The sequence below is a fragment of the Scleropages formosus genome, chromosome 8, assembly GCF_900964775.1.
Source record: "Scleropages formosus chromosome 8, fSclFor1.1, whole genome shotgun sequence".
Taxonomy (NCBI): domain Eukaryota; kingdom Metazoa; phylum Chordata; class Actinopteri; order Osteoglossiformes; family Osteoglossidae; genus Scleropages; species Scleropages formosus.
The window spans coordinates 7,756,139-7,770,493 of record NC_041813.1 but is presented as its reverse complement, the minus strand read 5'-3'; the positions used below and the strand labels follow the sequence as shown (position 1 = coordinate 7,770,493).

The 14,355-nt window shown below is 41.0% G+C and overlaps 1 protein-coding gene across 1 annotated transcript in view; it reads right to left on the bottom strand.

Annotated features, from left to right (window-relative positions):
- Positions 1-372: 372 nt before the first annotated feature.
- syndig1 (synapse differentiation inducing 1) overlaps positions 373-14,355 on the bottom strand; it is a 34,375-nt gene continuing 20,392 nt past the window's right edge. The window contains exon 4 of the mRNA XM_018766077.2: positions 373-1,330. Within this exon, the coding sequence (XP_018621593.2) occupies positions 1,172-1,330 (159 nt within the window). The 3' untranslated portion in view covers positions 373-1,171. The remainder of the gene's footprint in view (positions 1,331-14,355) is intronic.

Genomic DNA, 14,355 nt, shown 5'->3' with positions numbered 1-14,355 from the left:
TTAACGATTGGTAATTTTTAAAGGGAGGGTGATGATGAAATGGAAGATACTTGGTCAATCTGAGGATGTCTTTAAATAGTTACAGAAGAAAAATACGTTTGACAGACAACCCAGAATGTCCACATATGTACATAACTACAGGCTCGATTGTGTGTGTATATATACAGTACAGCCTTGCACTCCTAAATAAGAGTTTGTTAAACTGCTTGATGTGCTTGCTGCTGGGCAACTGTGATTTACCAGGATTAGCTGGTAGCATAGTGGTTGCAGGTTTGAATCCCACCTCCAGCCTTAGTATTCTTTAGCATGGTACTTATCATAAATTGCTCCAGTAAAATTACCCAGCTGTATAAATGGGTAAATAATTGTAGATACCTTAACACTGTAAGTCGCGTTGGAGAAAAGCATCAACTAAATCAATAAATGTAAATGTACTCATCCAGATCAGGGTGTCTGCTGGTGGGCAGAAAGGTAAATGCACAGCCCTTCTCAGGAAGAAAAAATACACATGGATCCGATATGAGTCGCAGGAGTTGTCTGATCCGGTTCTGTGGTGGAAATGGATCTGTTTTTACCCGACAAGGGTTGCAGTGGTACAGTTGGTTGCTCAGCATGATCTGCATCCAAGATGGAGGTTTCTGGTCTAAGTTCCACGGCCCTTTGAAGGTTCTCGTATACATTCAGTACTACCATTGTAGTCCGCCTCTTCTAGAGTCTTACATAACAGCCAAAAATGAATTATTTGCAATTAAAACTGAAGAACCTCAAAAAATACACCCTCTGCAGCCTTTCTTGTTTCAGTGACTGAAAAAGAATATAACAAACACCGCCTTCCTTCTTGTACGAACTAGAAAGAAGGTGGTGGGGTCTGCAACGTGGTGTGGACTTATTTTTGTTCTGGCACAGTGGGGTCTTGGTGGAGCCATGACATGTTATGTTTCTTTATGCATATGGTAAGCAACAAGAACAACAAAATAAAATACAAACAAAAGGGTTATCCTGTCAGCTTCCTTCTCTGACAAAGAAAATGCATGAAAGGGGATTTGATCATCCTGTCTTGAATCCTTGAGATCCTTTATTTTTTCCAACACGCCAAGCCCTCACATCCAACGTCAGCCAACTCAGAACAGTAGCGCTCTACTGCAGGGGGAGGCTAGAAGAGACTGGAAAATTACAAATGGTTGTTCTTTGAGAGGTATGCAATAAGCGCTACAGCCACGCCCACGTAGATGCCCGTGCCGATGGTAATGGACAGCACAGCAAGGAAAAGTGCACGCCTGGAGCTGGAGCTGGCCAGGTGGAAGTCTCCCTTGGCCACGGCTTTGTTGGTCTGCAAGAACAGAGATGGAGAGAGAAGGAGCCAATGAGAGAGCCGTAGCGCAATAAGATAAAAAAGCCGGAGATGCAAGGAGAGAGACACGCACACTGTTGCTTATTCTGTTTACTTCCTTCCTTCTGCGCAACAAGAGAGTCAGTGGGAGAGAGGGAGCAAGCCAATGACAGTACAGCCTTATTCACCCTCTCCTCCCCAGCAAGCTGCCGCAGAGAAGGATTAGTAGCTGGGACACTGAGCAACCCAGCGAAACAGAGCTGCCGCCACATAAATATTGAAGCCTTGATGACTCAGTTCCCCAACTGGGCTCCAGAGCCTTTGATGTCCTGCATGTGCAGCCAAGATTAAGGGCAAATATTATGGTTAATTCGTTTACATCTCAGCACCCTTGAGGAATTTTTTTTAGTTTCAGTTTTTTCAACATGCCCAGCAGGAATTTCCACACACCCTCCCTTCCAACACCATCTTACCTATTTAACAATAATGGGGGATTCTGGGGGCCAGACCACTGAGGAGTCCATGTTGCCTAGCATGCTAGTGGCAAGAGAACATCAAGCAGAGTGCTGCATAGCAATAAAGTGCTGATGTTAATTTATTTACTTATTTGTTCTTAATTTGGCCGTGCAGACCCCTTCTAATTGAAGCTAGCCGGGAGCGGTGGGTTGGGCAGGGGATTATCTACTTGCTCTCCAATGTTCCGACTAATTCGGCCCTGCTTTGCCTTCTGGGAGTGAGAGGGGAAGAAAGAGCAGCGACGCGGCTTCCTAATGGGGCTGACAAATGGAGAGCGTTTCCCCCTTGGCTGGCCAGGGTGGCAGTGGCTGGCTCCTCCTGCGCCATTTATGACCTTGGCATGCTGTTCCCCCCCAGCACTGCCCAGCACATCTCCCTGCCAGCCAGCCAGTGAAGGGAACTCTGCATTGTGCTGAGCAAGACCTGCTGCTTTAGATTGCCTCATTCTGTTTGCAGAACCAAATTCCTAGGGCTTCATACATAAAAAGGACACCCAGATACACATGCTTAGAGTGTTTTAGGAAGACTCCTCATCCAAGGCTCTTCTCTTTCTCCTGCTCCTCCTCCTTGTCCTCTGTTGCACACACCAGAGGACAGGTTGACGCAGTTTCATTGCAGTTTGCTTGGCTGTGTGAGCTCAGCATAGTGAAAATCTGACCCACCAAGTGCTGACATCTCTGTAAGGGTGACATCTTAGAAGCACGGATTACCTTAGAGCGTTTCAAATCCTAAATGTTAGCTGTGCTTTTGACGTCTTCTATAAATATGCGTTACTTAAATATGCATGACTATTACCTACTGCTCTGCTGACAGATGTTTCAGACTATCAGGCTGAAGGTTACCTTTCACATTTCCTTCACTCTCAGTTGGGGGACATTAACAGCATTAATGGAATGAATTGTTGAACTGAATCCATATGAGATGCGGGGAAACAAATCGTCATGTAAATTGTGATGAACATCCTGCAGGTATAAATACATTAATATGGTTTTGTAAACCTTGATAACCTCAGATTGCTCTGAAATTGCATTGTAGTTATTAGCTGTGGGTGTACACTGATAAGCTGTCCAGCTGGTGGGGACCAGGAACTGGGTTAATCTGTTTTTGTGAAGAACTTGACTGTCCATACAGGTGTACTAACTTGGTTTGACATTGAGCTGCTGGCAATGCAGCAGGACAGGCCTTAACAGCTTTACTGTGGTAGTCATAAGTGAAGTTGGAAGTATGAAGCATATTTTCGGTGCAACTGATAATACTGGTTACCCATTTAGTATTTTTACAGTAAATAAAAAATGTCCTCTATCAAACTTTTTCCCTCTTATTTCAGATAAGTTCACGATAGGCTGAAATAGCCAAACCTATTAATTAGAAGGGGTGTCCACATACTTTTGGCCATGTAGTTTACTCCATGGCAGACAAAGTGACGTGAAAATAATTCCACTCTGGCTAACATTTGGAGTGCACAGGATTTGGAAAAAAATTGCAAAAACTGACTTCTGTTATTATTACTTTAAAAAAGCAGTGCTGTTTTTAATCTAGATGTGATGGGAATTTGAGCTTGTTTAACCCAGTACAGTTTTGTTCGGGTCAAAGGCGATTCTGTAATTTCAAGGAAGCCTGCACACGTCAGTGAATAATAATAGGTTTTTTTACTGAATATTTCTTAAGGAAAGTAAACATTTCTCCGAACTGCCACTTGGGAGAATGTCCTGTCTAATTGAAACAGCCACTTTGGGTGCTGATGACTGGAAGTAAAGGTTTATGTAATGCTTAAAATCTCAGTTCACCTGACACATCATCCCACTGCAGGTCAAAAAGCAATTCCACCCCTACAGATATTGCATGAACAATTTTTTTTTTTATGTCCCCTGCTGTTTGTGGCATATTTTTCTCATGAGGGAGTGGGCAAGTGGGCCTGCTGAAATTGCCCCAGGAAGGGGCATGGGGTGGAGATGTATAGATGGAGCACAGCATGCTCTTTCTTCCATAACATTGCAGCTAAAGCAGATGAACATATAGCAGATGGGTGGGGGGCACAGGATCTTGGAGGAACCTGGATAATGCATTTGGTGGTGGGGGTTGCAGCAATACTGTCACGTCTATCTGCTAGAAAATACTACTGTTATATAGAAAAGAGGTATGCCACCTGATTACCCCCCCACATGAGTTTTACCTTTTTCCTTGTTCTTTTCACTCTTTATTTCTTGGTTGACCAGTTAACATGACCATCAGAAGGGGGATTGACATATTAACATGTGTGGCTGCCTGGTTGTGGCAGGGACTGGGGGGCTTGGCGGGGAGGTTGTCATTCTACTGAACACAACAAGATAGCAAATGTGTGCAGTCATTTAAAGGACAGCAACTTACAGCCATATAAGGGCTTCTCCTTGACTGAAGAAGCTTACATGATATATGCCGGGGGTCCCTTTTCACATGCCTGTTTAAAGCGTACGCTTGTATTCTAATTCTCACATATTAGACAGTGAGCATAGATTAATCCTGGTTTCTATATGCTTTTTGCATTTGTGTGTTTTTGCAATTAAATGTTTTTGGAAAGCAGTCAAGTCACCATATGTCTAGGGAGTGACACATAATTAACATGTATGTTGTGGGATCATGGTGTCAAACAGGCCAAGGATGCAGTGCAAAGCAAACAAAAGCAGAGACACAAGCAAACAAGGTCCTATAGTGAAGGCTAAGTGCTGTCTTGCTGCAGGGTCACACTTTTATTGTGGCCTTTTCCTTGTCAACAAAGTAGGGAGCAGACGTCCGAGTGTAAGACAAGTGACGAAGTACCTTTAACTCTCTCTTGTTCTCCTTTTCAGTTGCAGGACATTATTATGTATGTATGTAAGTTTTTTGGCGACTTCAGATTTTATGTTTTAAACATGTAGGTATTTTCAGTTTATTTGAAATGAACACTGAGTGTCATTTCCATGGCAGCAGCTTTTGAAACATTTAGTCAAGGTATGTAAGAAAGTGCATGGATGATTCCCCCCCCCCTCCCCAATACACTTTGTTCATTGAATAAGAACAGGAGATTTTTTTCTATTGAAATAATACCATGGAGAAAAAAAAAAATATTTTTGCCAGAGTTTGTATACAGAGTATGTTGTAAATTAACAGAATTCAGCATATGATACCATGTAAGCCTCATCTTGTGTAAACAAACCCACAGAAAACACACTGTGGATCTGTACTACTACAACTAATGTGGACCATGCTCAGGGCCAAAAACAGATAAATTCATGTAATCCTGCTCTTTTAAAGCCACTTCTATTGCACACATGCCATATGGTTTCTAGTTCATATTGCTGGGCCTGTGTTGAATAAAATATGAATGAACCCATTGAGGATTTTGGAGGGAAAGATGTACTTTTGACATTGTCTGCTGGTTTAGTCACAAAATGATGGCCTTTCGGTATTTTGTTTTGGAACTGAATAAAATGGTAGCTGTCAAAACGCAGCCCTTTAATGAATCGGCTTTTTAATATGTCACCAGTTTGCTTGTGTGCACAGAGGCTCCGTAGTAAAGCCTGTTCCCCTGGAGTTCTCCTGTGGGCCGAAATACAAATATGACGCAAATGGATTTGCACAAGGCCCTTAGGCCCTACTTATGTGTCTTCAGATTCTCCATTGCTTTTATGTAGCATTGTCAATTAGCCTGTTTTTAAACTAATTTTAATATAATTGTTTTTATTGTCAGAACCGCTCGTCCCATACGGGGTCACGGGGGAACCGGAGCCTACCCAGCAACACAGGGTGTAAGGCCGGAGGGGGAGAGGACACACCCAGGACGGGACGCCAGTCCGTCGCAAGGCACCCCAAGCGGGACTCGAACCCCAGGCCTACTGGAGAGCAGGACTGTGGTCCAACCCACCGCACCCCCTTTGTAGCAATCACTGTATATAAATATATCCAAGACACCTAATTTTAATGCCACTGCTTGTCAGTGTCATGGCTGTTTACAGTTTGTGTGTCAAGCGCTCCGAGGCAAGAAAAGTTGTCTGGCTGTGAAGTCTGTGTTCTCAGAACAGGCGCTTTGTTTGAGGCCTCTTTCCATCCGGCTCTGGAGAATGGCAATGATCGCAAACTTCCCTGTAGTTTGCATAAGAGGCAGAAAGCTAAACATGCTTGAGAAGCCAACGACCGAGGGACTGAAAATCTACTCCCTGCTGCAGCTTGTTCCCTCCATTCAAACAGAGCCATTGATTTCTCTTGAGTTCACTTACTTTTTCACAGTTGCTTTATTCGTTATTTTTTCTTTTCATTATGAATTACTTTGTTTTTTACTTTGTAATTGTATTCCTTACTATTTCAGTCTTTTTTGTCTTATGTTTACTACATCATATTTTACCAGTGGGGGGGGTGCGGTGGTGCAGCGGGTTTGGCCAGGGCCTGCTCTCTGGTGGGTCTGGGGTTCGAGTCCTACTCGGGGTGCCATGCGACGGACTGGTGTTCCGTCCTGGGTGTGTCCCTTCAGCCTTCCGCCCTGTGTTGCCGCGACCCGGCTTGGGAGAAGCGGTTTCAGACAGTGTGTGTGTGCGCGCGCGCATGTGCATTTCCATTTCTTTGACTGTCTTTATATTTCTGTAATACCAGACTCCTCTGTTCAGGGGGCTTGGGTGGCCTGTTTTATGGATGTCAATGGATGAGAGAGTATGGGAGTAGATGAGGGGAAGGGGGAGACTGTAGGCACAGCCATCTGTGATGAGATAACACCTGGGGAGTCTCTGCAGACTGTAATTAACCATATTTTTAGCTTATTAGTACCTCATTATTGAAACTCATAAGAGTTGGAGGACACCTGGAACTGTCTGAAAATTATTGATTCCAACAATTCAGGAACCTCTCCAGTCTAACAAGAGGGTCTTAAAGTAGCACTTTAGTGTTTCCCCAATCATCTTTACATTTTTAAAGTTGTTTATACATACAAATACTCAAAGATTATTGTTTTGAAGCCCGAATCTGAGAGGTTTCGCATATCTGGCATGTACTATTTCTTAATGGGCCTCTCTGTAACCACCATCATTGATCTAAGCTCCATGAGAACCCCATCCCTCATTTCTCCTGTGGGCAGAAGAGGAGAAGGACCCTTATGTGAGAATCCCACTTCAGCTCCCAAAGATATGATGTGGTTCCATGTTCCTGTGCACTTCTACAACCCCAGGCACCAGTGCCGCCTGGGGTAAACAGGATGTCACTTACTAACAAGCACTTCCTTAATGCCCTTTCTGCTGATTTCATCAAATACATTCTACTTTAGCAAATTAAAAATTGGTTCTGCATCTTTAGAATGGGCTTGGGCTAATTTTTCAGGAGGGAAAATGTAAAAGGCCATAATCTTCTTAAAATGGAGTAAAGAAGATTTGACTAATATGTAAAAAGCATAATTCTTGTTGGAAGCCACAAATCAAGATAAAAAGAACTAATTTTGACAATCATTTCGTGTTGTTACGGCATAGAATTGCGTATGGATTGTATTGATATTATCGCGCCATAAATGACAACATTTTGTGAAGGGAAATTATGGTTGTTCAGCCATTATACTAAAAATTGGGATGCTGAGATTAATGTTTATACATGATTATTGTGGATTTAGTAGAGAACATATTGATCAATAGTAGAGAGGCACAGGCAGCCAACTTCCATTGCAAGACTGTCTCTCTGTCCAGTTCCTGTTGTCCTACATGCTGATTAAGGCAGAATGCAATATCAAAGTGCAGTAGTTATAAGTTGTAGTTATAGTAATAAGTAGTAGTTGTAACTGTAAGTTGTAGCTATTAAAAACAAATATATAATGTAAGGCCAGTACACAGTGTTAATTTTACCAAGGCAATGGTCATCTTTTGAGAAAGTTTTAGAAAGCTTTGTCATTTGCCTTCGCTTGAATACAGAACATGTAGTTGCTCCCTTCTTGTTTCCTAGCAGCAAAGATATCACATTCTTGACTCCCTGTTTTGAATAATTTGATTTTCTTTACATCTGAGGATGTCTTGAAGCCCAGCATGATGTCTCCTTACAGATTTGTACTAGGTCAAGTTTTTATTGGCCAGTGTTCTTGTTATGACTTCCACAGACAACCCTAGACTACGTCCCTGCACTGAGGAAGACCATTCACTTTTCACACAACCAGGACAGCTTAACCGCAAGTAATCGTCTATCGGGCATGATAGTTACTTCTATGAAGTGTAGAACAGTCCACATTCTGTTTTCATCCCTCTTCCCAGTGTCACAGCAATGGACACATGTATTGTAATTGGAATGTAGAACCAAATTATTCTGAGTTGTCTATGGCTGGAAATGTCTACATGTCAGCAGGGGACTTTATTTCAACTGCATGTTTGGAAGATATCAAATATTCAGAATAAAGCAGAAGGTTCGGTACACGGAGTCTTTGTTCATCTAGAATACGTGGGACAGCTGGTTCCGTTGTGGTAAGAGCTACTGCCTTCAGACCCAAAGGTAGCAGGTTTGATTCCCACCTCTGGCTGTAGTACCCCTGAGCGTGGTAGTTGCCAAAATTGCTCCAGTTTAAAAAAGAAAATACCTAGCTGTATAAATGGGTAAATAATTGTAAGTACCTTAACAATGTAAGTTGCTTTGGAGAGAAGTGTCAGCTAAATGAATAAATGTGTATTGTGTATAAGAAACACGTGATGAACCTACATATGGATGGGTTTTCAGCTGGCATCCAAATTCTTGCTTTGCTGTAAATAAAGTAGAGGTCTTCTGTTATACCTAGGATGTGTGGAAAACATGTCTTCATAAGATAGTGCTAGTGTTCTCTGTTAAGGCTGATGTTCATCAAGTGAGTGACAGTGTTTTTCTTCTTCTGAGGTCCCCATCAGAAGAGTTAATTGCTTGTGAATCTCTATTCATTTCTAGAGAAGTCTGGGCTTTTATAATAGGATATGAAGTCTTTAAAAAAGCAAAATACTGAAATACATAAATTCTTCATAAAGTGAATTGCTTTTGTTCATGCCATATATAATTGTAGTTCTGAAGGTTATATTATAATCTACATTTATTCATTTAGCTTTTCTCCAAAGCAACGTACATCTCATACAAAATACAGTTTTTGCATTACCTTAGAAAAAAGAGACATAGCTGCAGACATGTGATTCTTAAGTATAGTTAGTTTTTCCTTCACCATATGCACCAATGTTCATAAGTAGCTGCATAAAACTTTACCACAATATCGCCGAGTCCTAGTCACCTTCCTAGTAGCTTTTTTTTTTTTTTGAGATACATTATAAACATTTGTTACATTGCAGGAGTGGTTCTATATAAAGGATTGATCTGAGCATGATCATGAGGATGAACTTAAGAGATCATGGGTGAAGTGAGTCCGGAAGACAGGAGTTTTAAGACCCTTTTTAAACATGGAGAAAGATTCAGCAGTTCTGAGTGAGAGGGGGAGGTCGTTCCACCGCAACGGAGCCAGAACCGAGAACCTCCACGCTTTACCTTTCACACGTGGGACCACCAAGCGGGCAGATGTGGAAGAGTGTAGCGGTCTGGTTGGGGTGTAGTGAATGATCAAGTCTTGTAAATAGCTGGGAGCAGTTCTGTTGATGCATTTGTAGGCAATAACCAGGGTCTTTTTCTTTTCTGAACCGCTTGTCCCAAACGGGGTCGCGGGGAACCGGAGCCTAACCCGGCAACTCAGGGCGTAAGGCTGGAGGGGGAGGGGACACACCCAGGACGGGACGCCAGTCCATCACAAGGCACCCCAAGCGGGACTCGAACCCCAGACCCACTGGAGAACAGGACCTCGTCCAACCCACTGCACCACCGCGCCCCCAACCAGGGTTTTATATCTGTTCTAAATGTTTTGAAAATTTGCTTCATGTACAACAATTTTTCATACTGTATATCAAAATGGTTGAATTTTGTAGATCCCTCATTATATCCAGACAGATTAATTTTTGCTAAATGAATCTCTTTGTAAGATGATAGTATACATTCGTTAATACACTATACATGGAGGGATACCCCCTTCTGTACTAAAAGACTTCAAGACAAAATATATACAATGAAAACCTCATATCTTTATGGCGCTTTTAAAGTTGCATTCTAAATGTTTTTCTATAATTTCACTTATAACACAAATTTTTAATTGAAATTAGATTTTTTTTCCGGGAGAAGCTGATAATATATGGTTCTGTCCTAGAACACATTGAATATTCTGTTGGCCCAGAAGTGCTATTACTCAGCAAACTATAGCTGCAGTTACCATTCCCTCATATAACAGGGTCGATGAAAATCCCTAACAGAAAATGTATACCTTTTTTCATTCAACTGGCCAATTATTCAACAGCATTTATACCTGCTTATGCAATCATGCTACTTCTGCCACAGTTATTCTATTCACTGCCTACTATGTCTTTCACTATGTAAAGCATGTGGATTCTTTACAAAAGAACTGTACATAAAGTACTTCCTGCTTCCTACTTTGAGTCACAGCTCAGTAAATGTAAAATATATCACAACTGAAATGGCAGATTCAATGCTACCTTTTAAAAATAAACAGTATAAACATGTACAGATTTCAACTAGTTGTTTTATTACATGGATACTCTTACACTATTGTAATTAAAGCCTTTATTTAGTGACTAAAGGAAAACTGAGTGTTTAAATTACGCAGAGGTTCTCATCCGTGCAGTGAAAGACAATTAGTGATCTTATCATAAACATCCATGAGTGAAACTATACAATGTCTTCTTAAAAGGATTCAAAGGCAACCAACCAACCAATTTCAAGAACCGTTTGTCCCGAGCGGGGTCACGGCAGGCCGGATCCTATCCCGGAGACATTGGGAGCAAGGCTGAAAAAGTGGAGGGGGTTCGCCATGGACGGGATGCCAGTCCATCGCAGGGATGCAAAGGCAGAGAAGGGATAATTGGAAAGAAAAAATAAAACATTAAAAGCGCATGCACTGCATCGCTTGTCTCACAGAACCTGGGTGGTGCGAGAGGACGTGGGTTCGATCCCCGCTCAGTCTGTGTGGACTTTGCATGTTCTTCCCATGTCTTGTGTGGGTTTCCTCTGGGTGCTCTGGTCTCCTCCCACAGTGCAAAGACATGGTGTTTATTTTCACCCATAGTGTGTGAGTGACAGAGAGAGTGTGTTCCACTGATGTATGGATGAGTGACCCAGTGTAAGTAGTGTATCTAGCAGTGTAAGTCACCACGGTGAATAAGGTGTGTGGGCCGATAACACTACGTAGAGTTCATTGGAAGTCGCTTTGGAAAGAAGCGTCTGCTAAATAAATGTAAATGACATTTGACAACATAGAAATTAATAAGCATGTTAAAGATGGTGAGAAATGGAAAGATCAGAAAGATTAATGCAAAGACCAGTTTAACAGTTTCTATTTATGCAATTTTTCAAAATAAAGTACAAAAAAATTAACTGGTGGTGACAAAATTGTTGAAAATGTCTCATTCTCAGCATGAATAGATAAATAAAGGGAAAAAAAAAGAAAGTGGAGGAAGAAAAGCAAAAGGAAAAGCTCTGATACTGACCCTGGGGTGATTCCAGAGAACGAATTCACCATGTTAGGCGAGGGCAAGTCGTATGACTTTATGAAACAGGGGAAGGACAAAAATACCCATATTTCTCACCACTAATGCTGGTGTTCGCTCTTAAAGCCAATATTCCTAGTTAATGCTCCCTCTGTGCTCACAGCATTTGTTTTGCTCACCTTAAATGAGGGGCTTTTGCTCATTTTGATAGTTTGTGATTATATTTTTGAGTAACTTGTATGTGTATGTGCATATTTAATAAAGGCAGTATTCATTCAGGTCTATGGGGAAAATCTTTGCCATCAAGAGGTATACACTATGGATACTATATACAGTAGTTACTGTGACTAACTATAGCTTTCCTTCGAAGATCATCAATTGTTTAAAATCTATTTTTATTATGCAGTACTAGTGCATCCTTTTTTTTTTTTTTTTACTCCATATGAACTTTAGAATCCTATTTTCTGAGATTACTATGACGAGCAAATTCATCTTTTTATAGTAAGCAACTTTTTTGTCTGCGGTCCTTGCTACCTGCGTGCATGTCAGCTGACATCGGGATCTAGTGCACCAACAAAGATCTGCACTTCAGTACCTGAAAGGGCCCCAGAAGGCCCGAGAGCTGCTTCAGATGTTGACGTGCTGAGTCACCTGACATCACCAGCATCTGTCACGACACACATCGGTTTAACTCGGTGCCACATGGAGAGCAACTTCCCGCATCCTGCAAGAGCCTGCACCAGCATGTATGTAATGCAGTCATTTCCACACGGAGACCCTTCCTGCATCATTCTGCAGTGTGCAAAGATACTCACCAGACACTCCAGACCCTGTGCGGAACAGACTAGACAGGATCAAAACGACAGGAGGTCCTTTCATGTGGGAACACAGAGAGCTGCTTCCATAGATGCAAACCCTCAGTTTCAATGAGGGACACTACAGAGAGGCGAAGTGCATGTGTACGTCATTACTTTAGTGTCTGTGCAGAGCACTGCTGTAATTCACTTTTACCCAGGATGAACTCAAATATTCTGAGAGCAGCGTGCTGTTCCCGCTGTATTGTGCAACCCTGAGGCTCCATCGTTTGAGAGGAAACATTACATTATATTAGAGATTATCTAAGTCTTGGATGTAAAAATGAATTGTGGTGGTCTCCTCCAATTTCAAACCCAGGTCTAGAAAAAAGATATATATAATTTTTTAAAATACTCAGTGTTTATACGTCTTATTTATTTCACATATAGGAAATGAACAGAGTAGCAAATGGAAGACAATCTGATTCACATTGCAAATTCTGAACAGCGCCCCCAAGCCAATCCGCCCCGAAGTAAACTGAGTCATTGCAGAGATTACTTTAACACTGTCTTAAGATCTTGGAAGTTTTTACGTTCAGACTTTCATGCAGGATTTTTTCCACTTACCGAGACATCATATGTCAAATGGGATCTTATTTTTTAAGAAAATTGTTTATAATTAATATGCAATAAGGCTGAAGGATTGAAGGTATAACAGCCTTAAAAAGTGTGTGTGGGTGTATATATGTTAAAAGTACACCCTTGAGCAAGGTACTTACCCTACATTGCTCCAGCAAAATTACCAAGCTGTTCAAATGGGTAAATAATTGTAAACTGAATTTGAGAAAAGCAGCAGCTAAATTAATTAATGTAAATTTTGGCTGAATACTACATAATAATCATTTTATGTCAATATGGAGAAAAGGGTCTGCAACCAAATGAATGTAAATGCTATAAATGGCCTTCCAAAATCCAAATGCGGTCCTCTTAAATTTCCAAAAAAATGCTTTGTAAGCCAAAATTGGGGTATTGAATGAAACTCATTGTGAAGTGAAACTTTTGTGACTTGAATGGCCATATCTGTGGGTATAATTATGTATGCTCCTAAATATTCTTATTTGCCATCTTGGCATTCTTAAAACATGTTACAAAGTCTGTTTCAGAAAATCTATTCCCTTGTGCTGTCTGAACTGTGAATAGATTCATTTAGTATGCAAACATGATTGCCGTCAAATTGTTCCGTACAGATGAGAAACTTCTTTGTGTAATTACAGCTTTAATATATGTCTGCCTAATTAATTACTATCAGACGAAACTAACTAATCATAGCAAAGGGCTGTAAATCAGAAAAAAAAAAGTTATTTCAGTTTTCAAAGGCCAAACATTTACTAAGAACACATTAGACTGAGTCAGTGAAGGTTCTTCTGTATATATGACTGCGAGTTTCTCTCCACCCTAGTGGTGCAATAGTGTTCCTCCTTTCAATCACACTTCACTTCTAAATCTGATTTACTCATGAATAAGTAAAGTGTAAAGTCTGAGTCTTTCGTCGAAAGCAGAGTCCATAAATTAATCCACTTTCATACAATGAAACATTTTAATCAAAGATGAGGTTTTTTTAAATTAATATCGCTTTTTAATGTTCATGTTATCGTTCCTAATTATATCTCTAATGCCAGAATGAGCCTTTTGCTGTTCTGCCTGTGGCTCTTCTGCTTATTTCACAGTTTGCGATGAGGGATTGCACAATTTTCTGTCGCTATAGCTAGCAATGAACACACACTGTAATAAAACGTGATTAAGAATCCAGTTGTACTGCTGAACAAGAAGTGTTTCTGTGCAATTATTGCTTTAATCAAGTTTGGTCTTATTAATTACATCACAGTGAAACTAATTAACTGTTGCACATCAGACAGAAAAAGTAATTTGCAAAGTAAAATGAAAAAAAAAAAAAAAAAACCTTATAAAGCCTTTACAGAAATTTAAAATGTATGGGCTATCTCAAACTATGAAGTTTCCAGAACAATGTTTTCTGCCTCTGACACAAACGGTAACATGCCCTATGCTCTCGAGCCGCGCAAGAAAAGAAAAGCATAAAAAGCCGCCCATGCTAAACGGATGAATAAATACAATCTGTGCTTTGTGGAACCTGTCCATGGCCGAGGGAAGGCGTTTGCTGACAGCT